Source organism: Centropristis striata, chromosome 10 (genome assembly GCF_030273125.1).
Source record: "Centropristis striata isolate RG_2023a ecotype Rhode Island chromosome 10, C.striata_1.0, whole genome shotgun sequence".
NCBI lineage: Eukaryota > Metazoa > Chordata > Actinopteri > Perciformes > Serranidae > Centropristis > Centropristis striata.
Genome location: NC_081526.1, coordinates 22,700,791 through 22,718,601, shown reverse-complemented (window position 1 = coordinate 22,718,601; position 17,811 = coordinate 22,700,791). Strand labels below are relative to the sequence as shown.

General features: G+C 40.8%; 1 protein-coding gene across 1 annotated transcript in view; it reads left to right on the top strand.

The window, feature by feature from the left end:
- The window catches only part of gli2a (GLI family zinc finger 2a), a 99,612-nt gene that overhangs the window by 64,182 nt on the left and 17,619 nt on the right, over positions 1–17,811 (top strand). The window contains exons 4-6 of the mRNA XM_059342816.1: positions 1,973–2,194; positions 14,597–14,798; positions 15,717–15,915. Of these exons, the coding sequence (XP_059198799.1) occupies positions 1,973–2,194; positions 14,597–14,798; positions 15,717–15,915 (623 nt within the window). The remainder of the gene's footprint in view (positions 1–1,972; positions 2,195–14,596; positions 14,799–15,716; positions 15,916–17,811) is intronic.

Below are 17,811 nucleotides of genomic sequence, written 5' to 3'. Positions count from 1 at the left end.
GAGATACCTATAGGTGCCAGACATGTGCTGAAGGTTCTTTTTGAAACCCTAACGGATGGGTATTAGAATATTGTACTCACATAAAAGTGACATTTTTATTTTCAAATTGGTCAGTTAAACTCAACCAACAGCAGAATAAAACATGAACATGGCAACAATACAGAGCTGAATAATTAAACTATGTAAACTCTCCACCAACTGCAGCCACAAACACACATTAAAGCAAAGGAGAGACTGCAGAGTTTTTACACACCATGTAGCGCAAACATTGCTAGACAATGCAGGGGTTGTTGTTAATTTTTTTATCTGAGTGAGTTCATGTTGCTAGACTTTACATTCTGATGATGTCACAGGTTTGTAAACCACTTTTTCCAGCTTGAAATATAAATATTAAACATTCATGGATGAAATATTAGAAGAAGAGTCATAATTGACCTTGAATTGAGGTGTTGTGTCAAATGTTTTACAGACATCTCCTATGGCCTATTGGGAAAATGCTGTTTGGGCTGTAATTCCCCAAGTGGCCACTAGAAAAATTGGCCACAAGGCTGTGCAGCAGTGTCATATTCAGTTCTGTAATACATGCACGGGCCCTAGCCCATATTTTTAAGCTGTGTCTGAGATCACGCTCTATATTACACTGTATACTATATAATGCACAACATTTACCCTGGTAAATTGCTTAGAGTTTCTTATATCAGAGGTAGTGAATTAGTGAATTCAGTCACAGCCTCAGTATTGTTTCTCTAGGTGCTGATTTTGGAAAACACATCTGTGTTTTGCTTGTGTTACTTTTTGTCTGATTGAACTAGGGACCAGTAGAGGTGTAGCTGCGATCTCTCATCCTCTGTGCTCATGCAGACACAAAATACTACTCTGCAGAGGTGGTAACGTAATCTGGCAGCCATGGAGAAACCAAAGGAATATGCCCGGATCGCTGCTGCTGGAGCACAAACACACTGCCTGCACACTGTTACCACAGCCATGGCCTAATAGGTTTTGGTGGATGCAGATTTTTGGGTTTATGTGTGCGCTTATGTGTATGTGTCTGTGCACAGAGGGTGGGGGAGGCTGTGGTTTTGCTCCCCCAATATCCCACTTGGCCCCCACCCAGTCATCCCAACCCCCACTTCCTCTTGTTTCCACCAGCATGCATATTAATCCACCATCGGCCCACTCCCCTATCCCCTCCACACACCCCTACCCACTGGGGGAAGAAACTGGGAGAGAGCAAGAAACGAAGGAAAGGTGGACACAGGCATAGTCAGATGTAAGAAAAAATAAAACCAATCAATCTCTCACCCTTATAGTTCCTGACACTTTTAAATGTAGCTTTACTGGGTGCAGGTGTTAACACATTTTACATCGATATTCCCTTTGAACATGCAGAGTTTAAGGCCTCCTCAGCATTGTATGTATGCATCTGCATGTACCTGCACTCTGTGTATGACTTCAGTCTGTCAAACTTAGTGCACACAGAACACCAGAGAAGTGCAGGAATGTGGTATTCCTTCCCTCTGTAGCCCCCCTTTCTGTCCTGCTCCATCCCTCCCTCTGCTTCCTTTACTCCCTAGAGATCTTTTCCCATAACCCAGCAAGCCTCAAAGACATCAGACGTCTTTTATCAAAAGCATCATGCCCCGGGGCATGCACTCAAGCACAAATCTTCAAATCTGTAAAGCAGATCACTCGTCTCTTCTGTTGAGTCCTTGCAGCCCTACTGTTCTTGTCTTTGTTTTGTTATTCTGTCAAGTTGTATATCAAATGACAAAATCTAAATGTATTTTCCTCGGCCCCTCTGAGAGATTAGTTCATTCTGCAATCTTATATAATAATAATGTATAATATATATTTTTTTAAATCAAAGGGAAATAGCCACTTGTCCTTTAATTTTTTTGGGGGGGGTGGAGATAGCCACTTGTCCTATAATAATATTATAGGCTCCTGTTTAATCCTCCTATTTTTTCTGCAGTGACCCACGAACACCTGAAGGACCGCGCCCTCTTCAGTCTCCCCCCTCCACCACCAGGGGCCAACCCCACAGAGTACTACCACCTGATGGCGAGTGCCAGCCAGCGAAGCCCCTACGGTGACCTGCTGATGCAGAGCAGTGCAGCAGCAGCAGCAGCAGCAGCGGCAGCAGCAGCATCAGCAGCAGCAGCGCACCTCCCAGATTATATCGGCCCTGTGGATGGTGAGCACATTTTCAGTTACAGTTTGCTGTTCATAGTATGATAATTACAATTCTTCTTTACAATCAATATTACAACAGATAATACAACTGTTGGATTTTAAAATCATTTTCTGGTAGCAACTTTCACCTGTCTAATTTAAATCCTTAGAAATCTGTTCAAATCCCTAGTTACATGCAGTATATTGGTATAATATTTGAAAAATGATGATACCAGTTACAATACCAGTCAGAGTGATACTGATACAACTGCATACTTCATCTGGGTACAAAAAGGATCTTATTTGACTGAAAAAGTAAGTGGTAGTGGAATATTTCAGTCCCTACCATCCAGCCCTAGCATGCTATACCTGACTAATTTGCACATCATAAAATAGAGGGCGGAGGAACAGAAAATTATAGATTTGTTTGCCTTGGAGCTCAACTAATGCTGGTATTCTACATACCTGAAACCAGATCCAAAGAAAAACCTGTATGAAAAGCTTACTGAATCACAACATAGTATGTCAGTGTAATATTTTCATGTCAAAAATGATTAATCTCTAATTAAGTCCCATTCCATTAATATAAAACACATGCATGCCTTTTCATCCCAGGTACAAGAGTAACAGCCACATTTAACGGCCATGGTGCTCTTTGTTCTCAGCACCAGGCATGTTGATACCATCCTCTTATTCTTCCTTATGAGGCTTTTTCATGGAAGAGCTTCCCACATCAAAGCTAGTGGAGCTTTTTAAACTTACATGTAGCATGGGGGCAGTGGCTAGTTGAGGGTGCATAAACACTAAAAGCCCCAAGGCCAGGAGCTCGTAAGAACATGTGTTAACTTAGAGTCTCTCATTCTAATGGTGATTCAGGTGTGGTTCTACTGTTATTATGGGTAGCATCCTACATAAAAAGTCCAGGGTAACTGTAAAAAAAAAGCAGTGAGAATAGGCCATGTTAGTGAGAGGGGTGTCTGAGACCTTTGTGTCTGCTCTCTCTGTGTCGGGCACCACAGGCATGAGATTAACATGATGGGCTGCATACACTGTCCACTTAAAGGCCAACTCCATCAGAGTTCTTGTCTGGGTTGTTGAATTGGGAACGCCTACTCAGCTGTAGCAAATGCTGTACTTACCACAGTAAGCTGTGAACGCTGACATTAGCTGAGTCACCATTAGCTGTTTTAAGTTCAGGGAAATCAGGACACAGACTATACTGCTGTGGATGCAATTCTGAAAGTGACGCAATAACACAAACAAACTAACAGAATGAGGTGGCTGTAACATTAGACCAGCAACTCTCAAGTTCTACAAAGTAAAATTCTGAATGTTGACGTTGCTACATATATCCTTATCCACAGCCAGTGTGTTTTACCAATAGCGGTGGGTATGTTCCCAGTTTGAAGCATCATAGTACTGGCACAGAAGCTACGCACTGTACTGCTTGTGGACAAGATGTTAGTTTGGGTCAGAGACTGAAAGTCACACAATAACTCAAACAAACTAACAGATCGAGACAGTGAGAGGCCAACAACTGCTGTGTTCTGCAAAGTAAAATTACTGTTGAAGTCTGGTGGCTTTGAGAAAGCATAGCTAGTGGCTTCAATGAGCTATGCTAATGGGACTGTGTGATGGCAAGGGAAAGAAAAAAAATCTTAACATAGCATCCACTTAAACTGCAATCAGTTTTCTTTAGGTACATTTTCCTGTAGCCCCCATCCACAGCAGTACATATTGCTTCTTTGCTTTGACAAAAACAGTAATTTTACTTGCAGAACACAACAGTTGTTGGCCTCTCACTGGCCCTCATTTATCAAATGAGCGTTAGAAAGTGAGCGTAAAGTGGGCGTACGATCATTTCTACGCAAGGCTCGGCATTTATTAATTGGGAGGTGAGCGGAGGCTACGATAGGATCTTGCGTCTGCTCTCAGCTCGTGTATGCAAATCTGAGTCAGCGTGAAGTCCACACGTCTGAGGCGGAGAATTGATCTTAGACTACTGTATCGATGCCTGGAGCTGATAAAACTATGCAGTGTTTTTTAATGGCTCATAAAAAATTATACACCTTGTAACCATGAAATTCTTTAAACAGAATGTTGTTGTCTTCTGCTATTTACTGTTATCTGGCTCAATCACAGGAGCATGTCCTCCACCAGCGGTTCTGCCCGAATAGAAACATTTCCAATCAGCGCTGCTACGCGCTCCTCTGACTGGGACAGGATTCTTAGTCAATGTAAAGAAGTGAATAATATCTCTCCATTATAATAAAAACATAAAATAAATGAATGAATGCTCCACTACTCTGCTGACAGCACCACTGATTTCCTTCCTTTTCACTTTTTATGCAGCCAAACAAAACCAGTTTGTTGTGTTGCAGCTGTTGGACATCAGTGTTTCACTTTCTGACTCTGAGAAATTCCTCTTGTTTTGGGATTAAAATTTACTTTAAAACATTGTTTACCTCCTTCAACCAAAAAGCTGTGAAAACTCTAAGTCTGTAGCCCAAATTTAAAATATTCACTGGACTTGTTTGAGTAAATACACTTGTGAAAAGGTTTTTGATACTACAACATGTGTACTCTGACCAAAATGTGAATGCTTGGATTTGAATATATAAGGGACACTAGGAAGATACAGAATGGAACCTCGGGGATGGCAGGGATGAGGCAGCACACACACATACGCACAAAACATTTAACAGCTAGACAAATAGGCAGGCAAAGGCTCACAAACTCATACACATGTTTGCACACAAACTCACAGAGACTAGCCTGTTCTTTCATGCCAGTTAGAACTCCGGCCCTCTATCAAGATGACGTTCAGGCACCAGAACAGACATTTGATTTCAGCCGCGAAACACATCCAAGAAACCTTCAGCCCTTATGAATGGGGAATAGAAAGCGCATAGAGTGGAAAATGGTCCGTGAATGTCAGCCTTTTCGATGGCTGATAATCAAATACTCCCCTTGGCACTGACACCCGCCCTGCTCCAGGAGTACTCGCTCTTCTTTTCATCCCATCTTACCACCCACCCAGTAAAACTACTTCCACTGCTGCAGTGTCACGCTCACTGAAGTAACTGCATGACACTAATGCAGGCATACTCACGCACAGGTAGGAAACCACAACAGAGAGAAGAGAAAAAGGGAATCAGATATGGAACCGCTTGGCAATTAATCTTTTAAATGACCTCAATCACTTAGCTAAACACAGTGGTGCTGAAAGGGAAGGGTGAGGAAGAGTTAGGGGCCTTACAGAAACTGTAGACTACCTCTCCTTCCTCCTCCTTTTTCTTCTCTACCTCCAACCATCTCAGTGACTGCCGCTGTGCTGCTTTGCCCACACTTGTTTGGCGAGGTTGTTTGCTCAAATAGCCACAACCCCCTCCTCCCCTCACTCTCAACGCAGCATCCACACTCACTGCCACCATCCCGGCAGCTTTTATTTAGTCTTCGACCGTGCTAGGAGTGATGTGGTCAGGTTTAGGCCCCTCTGCCAGTCTAGAGGCTCTTCCATTGCGGCCCGCAGACACAGGGCCTATATTGACCAAGGCGGCCAGCTAATGGTCATCGCGGGCAGCCTTGGTCTGAATAAAAGGCCTCATTTACTGCCGGAGTGTGGGAGGAGGAGGAGTGGCAGAGGTGGCAAATATGTGCTTCATCCCTTACCGTTAGTTTTGGAAGGCAGTGTAGATAAAATCCATATTAAAAATCAATTTATGCACTAATATTCATCAGACCCACCGCAAAAAGCTGGGAGCCCTCAGTGAACCCATAGTAAGGCTTTTCACCCATTTCCCCCTCCTCCTGTGTTTATCCTCTGGATAAGTGAATTGTGAGGCTTATGGGTGAACCATGAAACACTGAGTGCTGCTGTGAAGACGTATGCTGGTGGAAAAGCTGTGGACACATGCATCGAGGGGTTGTCAAGTCTGCAGGTCTTACTGAATTTTTGGATTAAGTGTGAGGTTGGACACGAAAAAATAATTTCTCTCTGTTATATGAGGAAGAAAAGATTTTAAAATCATGGCATGGTGTTGTTTGACGTGCCACAACTACAGGCCGCCACAGACTTTGTGGGACTTCTTTTCATTTCACAAATTAAAACACAATTCCACCAAGACTAAAGATGTCATCTCTTCTTATATTTAGAGACCAAATATGAGAAGAGATGACTCTGTAGACACCATTTGTTTTTACAAGTCTTTCTACCTACAGTTAGGCAGGGCAGATGATAAACCAGGCCATATTTAATACCATATTTATATTTTCCTCTCTTAACCCCAATAAAAGTCAGACAAAGAAACACTAAGTGAAAAGGCATTTGTGCATGGTTAGCACTAGGATTAGTACACCACAACTACTGTAAGTACACTGTAAACCCGAATAAGTAAGCAGAACTCAAAAAAAGTGAGGCAATCAGTTGCCACAATTTTTTTGAGTTCATTAACTCAAACGTTTGAGTAAATCAGAGCTCAAATATTTGGAGTTTATGTTAAATATACTTTTGAATTTTAATTAAATTAAATTTATCAATTAAGTCAACTCAAACATTTTCAGTTTCTGCTACTCAGAATATTCATTCATCTTTCTCATTGCAATAACTAAAGAGAACTTAATCATTTCAAGTATGAAAACTCAGGATTTTATGTTCAATAAACTTAATATTTATTAGTTGCTTCTTTCCATCTTTTAATTACCCATAACTCAAAAACATAGACTTGTTAAAACTCAAAATAATTTGTCCCAAACTTAAAATATTTGTGGCAACTGATTGCCTTAATAATAATAAGTACTCTTGACTTAAAATTCAGACAAAAAAAATCAAATTATAAGTCAATATTTGTTCTATTTAGAAAATATACAAAATATGAAATAAAAAAAACAAATAAATAAATAAAATAACAATTAACAAGTCTATTTCAGACAGTGATGGGGACCCTATGCCCTGCATGTTTTAGATATTTTCCTCTTCAAGCACACCTGATTCAAATGATCCGTTTGTTAACATGCTCTGCAGCCTGAGAACAAACCATTCATTTGAAATCAGGTGTGTTGGAAGAGGGAATATCTAAAACATGCAGGGCAGGATGTTCCCAGGACCAGGGTTGGGAAACACTGCTTTAAGATGAACCATGTAATAGAAAATATTAAAACTCCAGCTAAAAATACATTAAAAAAATATCTTTGTCACAAATAGCTTATAAACTGTTAATACAACATTACCAGGAGTCCACCAGTCCTTTTTGGATCTTGACTTTTTTGAGAGGCTGCAGCTTGGGTGACAATTTAGAGTCATCAAGACCAAGTAAGATTTTCTGTGTGAACTCAAACGTGTTGGTCAGTCCCTTGGGATAGCTGAGATGTAGTGAGTAGATTAGGCCGAACACTACCAGGAAGGCATCAGCAAGCCTGGGGAGATCGACGATCACCTCAACCTCTAAGATGACAGAGATTCGCAGCGGCTGGTAGTGAACAGGACTAGTGACATCATCACTGATGGTTGTAAGGACGACGACTGGTGCATCCCCCAGGTCTGGCTCATCCAGTTCATCCTTTAAAAAAATGAAAGGGAGATCATTTATTATTCACATTTACTGAACCTATGGCTGCGGCAATTTTGATTAGTTAATTGTCATATAAGTCACAACAAATACACAAGTCTGAAAAACTCCTGTTTATTCTGCTGCTTTGTGCTCTCGTTTGCTGAAAAAGTGACAGAGTGTGGACATCATGCAATTCCTAAGAAGATTATAATAGTGTAAATGCAGTGACAAGTTCACTAATCAAACCCAATGCCAAACAATCTTGACTAACTACTAGTTACAATTGTGGAATTCAAAAGCTTATTTGAAGCATTAAACTCCCAACATTACACAAAGACTTTAACTGTGAAATGTATAATCACCTGTGTATCATGGACTTTGAAAATGGCAGCCAACGCATCTGCAGTCTTTCCAGTTTTGGAAGCTTTCTGTGTCGATAAAGCCATCAAACGAGGAGTGTGGCGATCAAGCTGGACGTAGAAAGTGTTAGGAAGGTTCTGGTTCGTTATGGGTTGGAACTCTGCATACACCTGCATCGAGGAAAGGACAGTACAGTAACAGCAATTATTAATTTGCTGATGAATGAAATTAGGCAACACTACACACAATGTGACATACAAGATAAAAACAGATGTAAGAGGTGATCCACATTACCTCAGATTGCATATGAAGAGCAGGCCAGAGGTCCAGTAGCTCCTTCACTGGTGGGCAGGACATCACAATAGTGTCTGAAATGTGCACATGCAATCATCATGGAGGCATGGGAATGGGCTAATTTTTGAAAAGTGGCTGTGTTGCAGTTTGCAGTGTTTAAATAAATATGTTCGAGTGGTAAAAGAAGCTGAACAACTTACAGTGCCAAGCCATGTTTGCTGCAACAACCTGCGAACAAACAGAAAAAGTATTATTTTACAGGACACCTGTCATGAAATTTAAACCTCCATCAGAACTATCGAAAACTGAACTCATATTCCTCATACTAAAAGAGAACAACAAAATACACCAACATTGGTTAAAACAAAGTAGACATGTAAGATGCCTGTTAGACTATCAAATTTGCAACATTTTACATAGCATTACACAAATAAGTCAAAGTTGGGTAAAGTTGGGGTGGTAGCATTCATAAATTCTTATCCCAGCAATTACAAAAAATAAATAGTTTCTTTAACCAGCTAATATAACTCGCAGAAAATAACTATCAGCTAGCCTTACGTTAGGGCGTTAGGTAAGTCCGATTTAGAGATTTCAAGTAGGATATTTCAAAAATGGGCAAGTTAAAGCATGTGTCACTTAAACTATTAACAAAATAAGTCCCCATCTACATGTGTGATGTACATATTTTTGACTGTACACATTTATCTGATTTATTTCAACAACCCTGCGTCACGTATCAGCTCTGCTACAGTGAGGGACTTGTTTTGATCATTTTAAAACATATTGAAGTCGTTTTCAACACAGTTTCATGTAGTTTTTACATATTGGAGGGCCATGTAGCAGCGCCAAGTGCCACAAAAATACTCCAGCACACAAAAACTTGAGGAGCCACGTGGCTCACGCGGGCAGTGGAGCTGCCCTTCAACATGTACAAACTACATTAAACTGTGTTGAAAACGAGTCCAATATGTTTTAAAATTAGTGAATCAAGTCTCTTACTGTAGCAGAGCTGACATGTGACGCAGGATTGCAATCATGTTAGTGTTTGAATGTTAAAATAAATCAAATAAATGTGCAGTTAAAACGATTAAATGCACAACACACTTGTAAAAGGGGGCATATTTTGCTAATAGTTTAAGTGACATGTTTTAACTTGCCCATTTTCAAAATTTCCTACTTGAAATCTCCTCAAAATCTCCACAGCTGGCACGCAGAAACTCATTGCACTGACAGACTCTTGTAGCTGGTAAATTAACCGTCGCGCCGCTTAGCATGCTACGCAGCCCTAGCATTGAGCATAACAAGTGGTGCTAGAGTTAGCTTCTGCTTTCACTCACAACACTCACACAGCTCCAACACAGACTTCGAGATTTCATTATGAGCAGTCTTACTATCCACTACTGCACGTTGGGCATCACAATTTTTTTACAAATACATTCGCCTAGCCATGTAGCTTATACAGCTAACAGGTGGGATGACTTTGCATGTTAGCTTGCTAACCTAACAGTCGACCGTTTTTAAATGGTTAACGTGATTTACTTTTTCCGTTTTAAAAACACATTGAACCTCCTGAAACAAACATTCAAGCAAGTTTTATGTTGACTACTTACATTCACAACTGAAAGGTGAAGAACTCCCCGTTACGTACTCCGGTCATTAGTCTCCCGCTCTTCTCCTCGGCTCCGGTCTGCTGGCTGAACAGTAAGTGCACGCAAATACTACAAAATAAAATATGTGGGCACTTCCGGTTTTTTTTTGTAGCTATAATTTATATTAACTAGCCAACCTTGTAACATAAAAAATATATATTTTTTAAATAAACCTGTACATATGTGCGTGTGTGGGGGGGTGATAATTCATACATACAAACTCACAGTATATTAGCTGTATAATAACAATACAAATGTATTGACTTATTCTTAATTTTATTTATTTGTTCTTTCAAAATAAGATATAAATTCATGTTTAATCCACATAGTTTTAAGTAACCTTGGGTTAATTACTTCAAGTCTCAGTTACATAAAATGCAAAGAAGTTAATATTAATCAAAAATTACAAGTTTGATAAACTCAAAAAGAAGGAAATAGTTACTGGCACTGAATGTTTTTAAGTAAGTACAACTTTTTAGAACATTTTAAGTTTACATTACTTATTCCAATTAATTATTTTGAACATTCGGGTTTACAGTGTATAAATAAAGTCACATTATGATATTTCACATTGGGAGGCATTCAGAAGACTGTTTGTCCATGAGTGAGCAGGTATGTAAGGGCTGGGTGGGCACAGAAATATCAGAGTGGCTTTTGGGAATACACTGAAGCTCCCACGACAAAAGCAGAAGCCAAAGTAAATGTCTGCCATCCCAAGGAAAAAGATTTTACTGTGTGAAAACATGGAGGGAGTACGGGAGATAGATTTGTGTACTGATGCGGTGGTGAGAAGTGAGTGTGTGTGTGTGTGGGGGGGGGGACTGGTCCCCTCAGCCTGCATACACAAACACTTAACTATATGTTGGTCCATGAGCACATGGGTGGAAGTGTGTGCATAAACACACTGGCAAACACATCAGCGGCTTTGGGCTGGACACTGGGGGCTTATAGAAGATTCAGTGCAAGTTCTCTGACTAATAAAATTCACAGTGTTAGTATTAGTGAGATTTAGCAGGGAAAATAAACATTTTCCCAGTCCGACTGGCCCGTGGGGTGGCTAGGCTGGCTGAATGTGGAGACCTGGGGCCCTGCTGGCACTAACTCAAGCTGTAGTGGGGTGGTGTGTGTGTGTGTACACACACACACACCCCACCCCACTACAGCAAGGTCAAGGTGAACAACAACAACATTATCCACTGAAACCAACTGTGCATGGTTTGGGATTACATGGTGATTTTATATGTCTTGGAAGCCATGTTTTTAAAGAAACTATTGCCTTACTTAATGTAATCAACACCTCTGTAATTTCCATTTTTATTAAAGTTAATGACACATGATCACCTGTTAAACCATTTTAGCCCCTAAAATTAACAATGTTGCTAATGTGACCTTCACAGCCTCTTGGATATTTCACTGTAATTTGGCTTCCTAGTTGCACACAAACTTGTGCTTGCCAGCAAAACCCCCAGCTATCTGATACAATGTGATGCCATCTTATCATAGACTGTATAAAATAAGCAAACATATTTATTTATTTAATTTTTTTAAACTTTATTTAACCAGGAAATATTAATATGAGATTAAGAACCTCTTTTTCAAGGGAGCTCTGGCCCAGAGGCAGCAAACACAAAACACTGTTACATATTTACATAAGACACAGACCTTAAACGCGTTATGGGAAACAAGTGCATATTGTGGAATTGGCCTCAATAACTCTCAGTTTGGATTTAAAAGTGCTCAAAGAAATTAAGTCAGTTAGTTTCCAGTCTTTCAGTAGCATATTCCAGCATAAGGTGCAGAGTAAACAAATGCCCTTTTACTCAACTTTGTATAATACTGTTTTGAACCCTTTACATTGTCATTTTGGACCATTTAACTTCTTTTCACAACCAGTGAATGCAGGTTTAAGGCACTTCCGTCTTGGCTTCACTTTTCAGGCCCGCAGGTTTCCACTTTCAGCAAACATTACATCTGTCTCATCATCGCTCTGTAGTTTGTGACATTGGGTCATCAGCATCATCACTCTCAGGCAGGCTTTTGTCTTTTTGACAAGTAATGTGCGTAAGAAAGGATTTGCTTCTCCATGTTTGATCTATTTGCCTTATGGTAAATGGACTGCACTTTTCTAGTATTTGCGGCCACTCAAAGTGCTTTACACTCAAGACAGTGCTCATTCACACATTCAGACACACATTCATACTGGTGGCAGAGGCTACCCTAAAAGGTGCCATTATCGCTATTATAGGATTTCATTCACACACAGATAGACACAGCATAGGGGGCAATTTGGGGTTCAGTATCTTGCTCAGGGATACATGGTCACGGATCGAACCACCGACCTTCCGACCACTGGGGGACTGCTCTTCAAACTGAGTCTCAGCTGCCTGTATAAGGGAAGTTCTTATCAAATCGAATCAAAATCAAAATTACTTTATTTATCCCTGAGGGTAAATTCAGTTAGTCTGGTAACTCTGTTAGAATGAGACAGCCTGATGGCTGTAGGACCAAAGGATCTTTTGTATCTCTCCGTCCTGCAATGGAGATGTCAGCCTGAAGGAGGTGCTCCATGTGCTGAGGGCAGGATGATACTGAGAGCTAGCTGCTTCTGGGGATTAGTACAACCCTCCAATTAAAGTGTTTTCATTTTCCACGAAACAACACAGGAAAATGCTTAAAATAATCACACATACTCTGCACTCCCATCCTTTTTAATATATTTTTTTTCTTTACTGTATCGATGTGCAGTGGAGCGCCTGTAATTATGGCTCTCTATATAAATCCAGATCCCACAATTACAACCAGCTTACGATGCAGTCCCACACACTCACATATACACACACTCACACACACGCACCATATTACCACATACTGCTGCGCTTCCATGGCCTGTGAAACATCTGTTTTCTCACTCCCTGCCGGAACCTGCTCACCCTTTTTTAATTATAACCACCACCTATAAAACACTCCTTAACCAAGCGGGGAGAGTAGTATGCGCACATTTGTGTGGAATTTGTTCCAGGTAATATAAGATTAAATTATTGACATGCATTGGAAGAACACTGAGCTAAGTTGAACTAGCTTGTTTTCACCTTATATTCAGAAGAAGCTTTGCTGCAGGACTTACAAATTCTTCTGAGCTGAGGTTAATATATAGACTGAGGGGGTGGATTGACGATGGAGGTAGAGGGCGGTGTTTTGGGCACAGTGCCCAGAAGGGTGAGGCATGCGCCAAGGTACCAGGCCACCAGGCTGTGGGGCCTGTTTCCTGTCTTATAAAGGGGAATATTAATACACTTATCTCCCATTAAATCTGTATGCCTCACTGCAAAAATAGCAAATCCTTGCAGCTGAATGGCCGTATGAAATGCAAAGCTTATCAGAATTAACTCCTTCATGATGATCCATGATCCAACTCTATGTTGATGACACATTTATTTATTAGCCCTAAATCGTTTTTGCCAAATCTTTTGTACACATCTCTATCGTCTCTGCCATTTTTTTTATTTTTTGTCAGGCCTCCAACTACTGTCGTCTGATGTCCCGGGGGCCCTTTAACTAAGTGCATATGCCTCTGCTTTATGACTCGCCACCTCCAAACATAATAGTTTTGGATGTAAGATCCTGGTTTATAGCTGTAGGTCTGGCGCGGTGATTATGGTGGTGCCTGGATTCATTTTGCTTGAGGGGTTGTGAGTTCCACCAGCAAAGAGTTGGGGATTGGTTACATATTGTATGCAGTGACATATAGCAAATGTGTGCTTAGGTGAGCTGTGATGGGCCTATTAAGAGTTTCCTTCCTTTCGCGCCTGTGATGATGTCTGCTGTAAGACCTAATTACACCCATGCACTAAGTCACACATGCCAGTCCTGCTCTCTGTCCCCTCACACTATTAAGCAGCACCTGTTGGTCCCAAGCAAGTGATCTGTCTCTGCCTCTGTGTGAGTTGGAGCTACATGTCACATAACTTTAAAAGAAATAAACACACAAGAATAATGGTCTATCATGTGGGGGGGGAAGCCTTCTCTTTATGGGAAAGTCGTCTCCCCTGTCATTTTCTTGTGCCATTTCTGTAAGAATAAGAAAACAATGCAACAACTAGGTCCAGCAGAAGCCCATGGACCTTTGTGAGTCAGCCTTGTTCTTTTTTAATGGTATTCTGAGATCAATTTGTTAAAATTGCCTCCATTTAACTTGCCCAAGTACAGCGGTCTGAAAGAGATTACTATCGCAGTAATTACTGAGAATGATTGGGGTGCGATTCATTATGCATAAGAGGATGTGAATGTTAAATAGGGGAGCTGTGTGTGTGTGTGTGTGTGTGTGTGTGTGTGTGTGTGTGCAAGAGATGCAGGAGATAGTATAGAGTGTAGCATGGCTGTGACCTCCACTAGAATGCTTGGGGCTGAATGTTTCTTCTAACATGATCTGTGGTAACTGCCATGATAGAAAGGTTTTTAATGCTGCAAATAAAACATCGTACATTTTCCAGCAAGCATTTGAGTCATCGACCAAGTTTAAAATGCAGTGATGACCGACATTGTATCTATTGTGTCTTTTCTCCTCCTGTCCAGTGTCACGTTTCTCTAGCCCACGTCTGACACCTCGACTGAGCAGGAAGCGGGCACTATCTATATCCCCGCTGTCAGATGCCAGCATTGACCTGCAGACCATGATCCGCACCTCACCCAACTCCCTGGTGGCTTACATCAACAACTCCCGCTCCAGCTCTGCTGCTAGCAGCTCCTACGGCCACCTTTCTGTTGGAGGAATCAGGTAGTTAGACAGTGCATATGCATACATATCTATCAATTTCGCACATATATGCATATTTACAGATATATACACAATAGAGCATACAAACTAGTTGAGATAATATCACAACTAGTTACCACTTTTCTGTAACACAGTGGATGAAAAAAGCACTGCATGATCTGACAGATTTCACAAAGCAAAATTCCTTTATATCCAGATTCAATAGATATATTTTACTGGAATCCATTGGTGCAGATTTACCACTTACATTACTAGTTATTAAAGGTTTTTTTTAAGTACTACCCTGTATGCAGTAAAGCCAAAGCCGTTTAGGGAAGGTCACATTTGCATAGAGTTATGAATATTGACTTTATTTCCCAGTTACGGCCATTAAAAGCCACGGGAATAATAATGAGTTTGTCAACCAGCAAAAATCCTGTTTTTCGGTTGCCCAATTGCTCTTTTTTTTCTTCTTAAATGCTAGCCGTTGAGCAGTGTGGTTGTCAGTAGAAAGACAATGGAAGTTAAAGGCTTTACAAATGTTTTCCTATTCCTCTCTGTGTCATAGAGCTCCATTGTTGATACTCACATGTGAACCAAATGTGTTTTAATCTGCTGAAGCTGGTGAAAATAGTTCCAAACAAATACACTATTCAATCCTGTTTGAGTCATGATTGCCAATAACTACAGTGCCCAGCTGTTTTGGGGAAATTCTCAGATTGATTTCATCAGTAAAATCTACTAGAATCCATTTAGCATGCTAGTAGCATTAACCTGGCATTAAATGCCCATGTGGCAAAAACAGGATGTTTTGGTGCAAATCAATTGGAATTAATTGAAATTATTCTAATGTGGGTTAAGTCTTTGAATATTAGCAACTAGACAGAAGCCATTCATATTTTCTGTGAGATAACTTCTTTCCTCTTCCCTCTTGCTCAGCCCCTCGTTCAGCTTCCCCCATCCTATCAACCCTGTGGCTTACCAGCAGCTGTTGTCCCAACAGAGGAGTCTCAATGCCTTTGGCCACACGCCTCCTCTCATCCAACCATCACCGACCTCTTTCGCCGCTCGCCAACACCCCCTTACTGCTTCAACTATGTCCACCTCCCACAACAGCTCCAACTCTGAAGCAAACCAGGTAGGAATGGGAGCATTGTTACACTTCTATACTAATAAAATGTATGCACAGATTCAAGGGTAAATGCACTTTTTCTTTCCATCTCAATTCTCATTTATGTCGGTGTATTGTGGTCTCTGATGTGTGTGAACAGCTATAAGTTAATAAAAAAATAAATGTTGCTGATAAACATACAAAAATGAATTACAATAATTAAACAAAGACTAAACTAAAAAAAACAGGACTTAGGCAAACTGAACTAACAAGTGGATGCAGTGCAGGTGGAGAAAAGGCCGTGGAATCTCAGGTAAGGGGGTAAGGGCAGGCAGCTGATTGGCCAAGTGAAGGTCAGGGAGCAGGGAAGCACTGATGAATCAGATACAGAGCAGGGGCCTCATCTATCAAAGAGTGTGTAGCTATCATACTGAAACATGGCGTACTCCCAAAACTAGAAAAGTACGTATGCAAACTCACCTCCACATGTATCAAACTGTTCCTACGCCAGGCTCAACACAACCTTTCCTTGATACATCCCAATCATTGTAGAACTGAGCGCACATGCGCGAGCCACCAACCACGCCCCGGCTCCTTCCGAAAAATGAATACGCAGATGACATGCAAATGACTATAAATCACCAGCATGCCCGTTGATTATCAAAAGAAAAAGGCGGAGGCAGGAAAATATGCTTGTTGGTGCCTCAGCTCCGGGATCAGCAACAAGGTGTCACTGTGGCTGTTAACGGAGCCGGATCAGAGACCTGCACCATGGCAGAAGGGTCCCTCCACACACGCCCCTTCTAAACTCCGCCATTGTTGTTTGTTGTTCAGAGCCTTTAGAGCTGCCAGTGCATAATGAGTGCCAATACCAGTTTTACGCATCAGTTTATAAGTCATTCTTAACTTGTTCTCCCTATTAAACGTAACATAAGGGATCAAATATGCACCACAGCTGACTTATTCTGAAAGGATTTTCCAACACACGTTTTCTCTCTGAGGAGAGGGATCTGTGCGTCATGAATCGCTGTTCAACTGCAGCGTTAACATCTCCATGTTAAACCAAAGGGGAAACAGTCGGCGATCGGGACTTTGACACAGTAATTAGGGCGGGATATCTGTGGTATTTGTGCGCTCCATATTAATCAGATCAGAAATACTTTATTGATCCCTGGAGGGAAATTCGGTATATATATGTGGAAATAGTGGAAATAGTAAAATATAGGCTATAGACTAAAGATAGTCTTTAAAAATGTACAGACTTCAACATACTATCATTGCACAAGTAAGCAGCATTACGCTAGGGAAATCTAAAATATAATGATAGATCAACAATAAAATCATCTATCCCCTCAAATTTAGAACGGGTTATTGAGGGTGGAAAACTGCATTTTCCTTCATTGTCTGAAAGCTTTAAACTGTAAACACAAAGCCAGTCGTATGTAGTTTGAGTTTAGATATGAAACACGGTTTAAATAGAGCAGAAAAGACAATAGTTTCCTCCAAAAAAAAGTTTGCGGTGCCACCGTACATTCTCACAGCAAGTTCACTTTTCATACATGTGGCGTGTGCGGGAAAAACAGTGCACGCAATGTTTTTGTGCGTACGCAGCGTTGATACATGAGGCCCCTGGTGCGTAGACAGTCAAAGCGGGGAAACAAAGGAGGGAAAGCAGACAAATACAAGAAGTTAAACAAAACCTAACACATGAAAACAGAAAACACTAAACATAATCCAAAACTGAGAAAACAAAAGCCTTGTGACAGAAAAAACACCAAAGGTCCACTAATCAACTAATTGTTTGAGCATTTGTATTGTGCATGTAGCCTAAATTTACAATTTGTCATGAATGAAATCATTTTTGTACATTGTCTCTGGTCAGAAATATGCAGGAGGCCACCTCCCAGTTCCATCTGTTTTCTT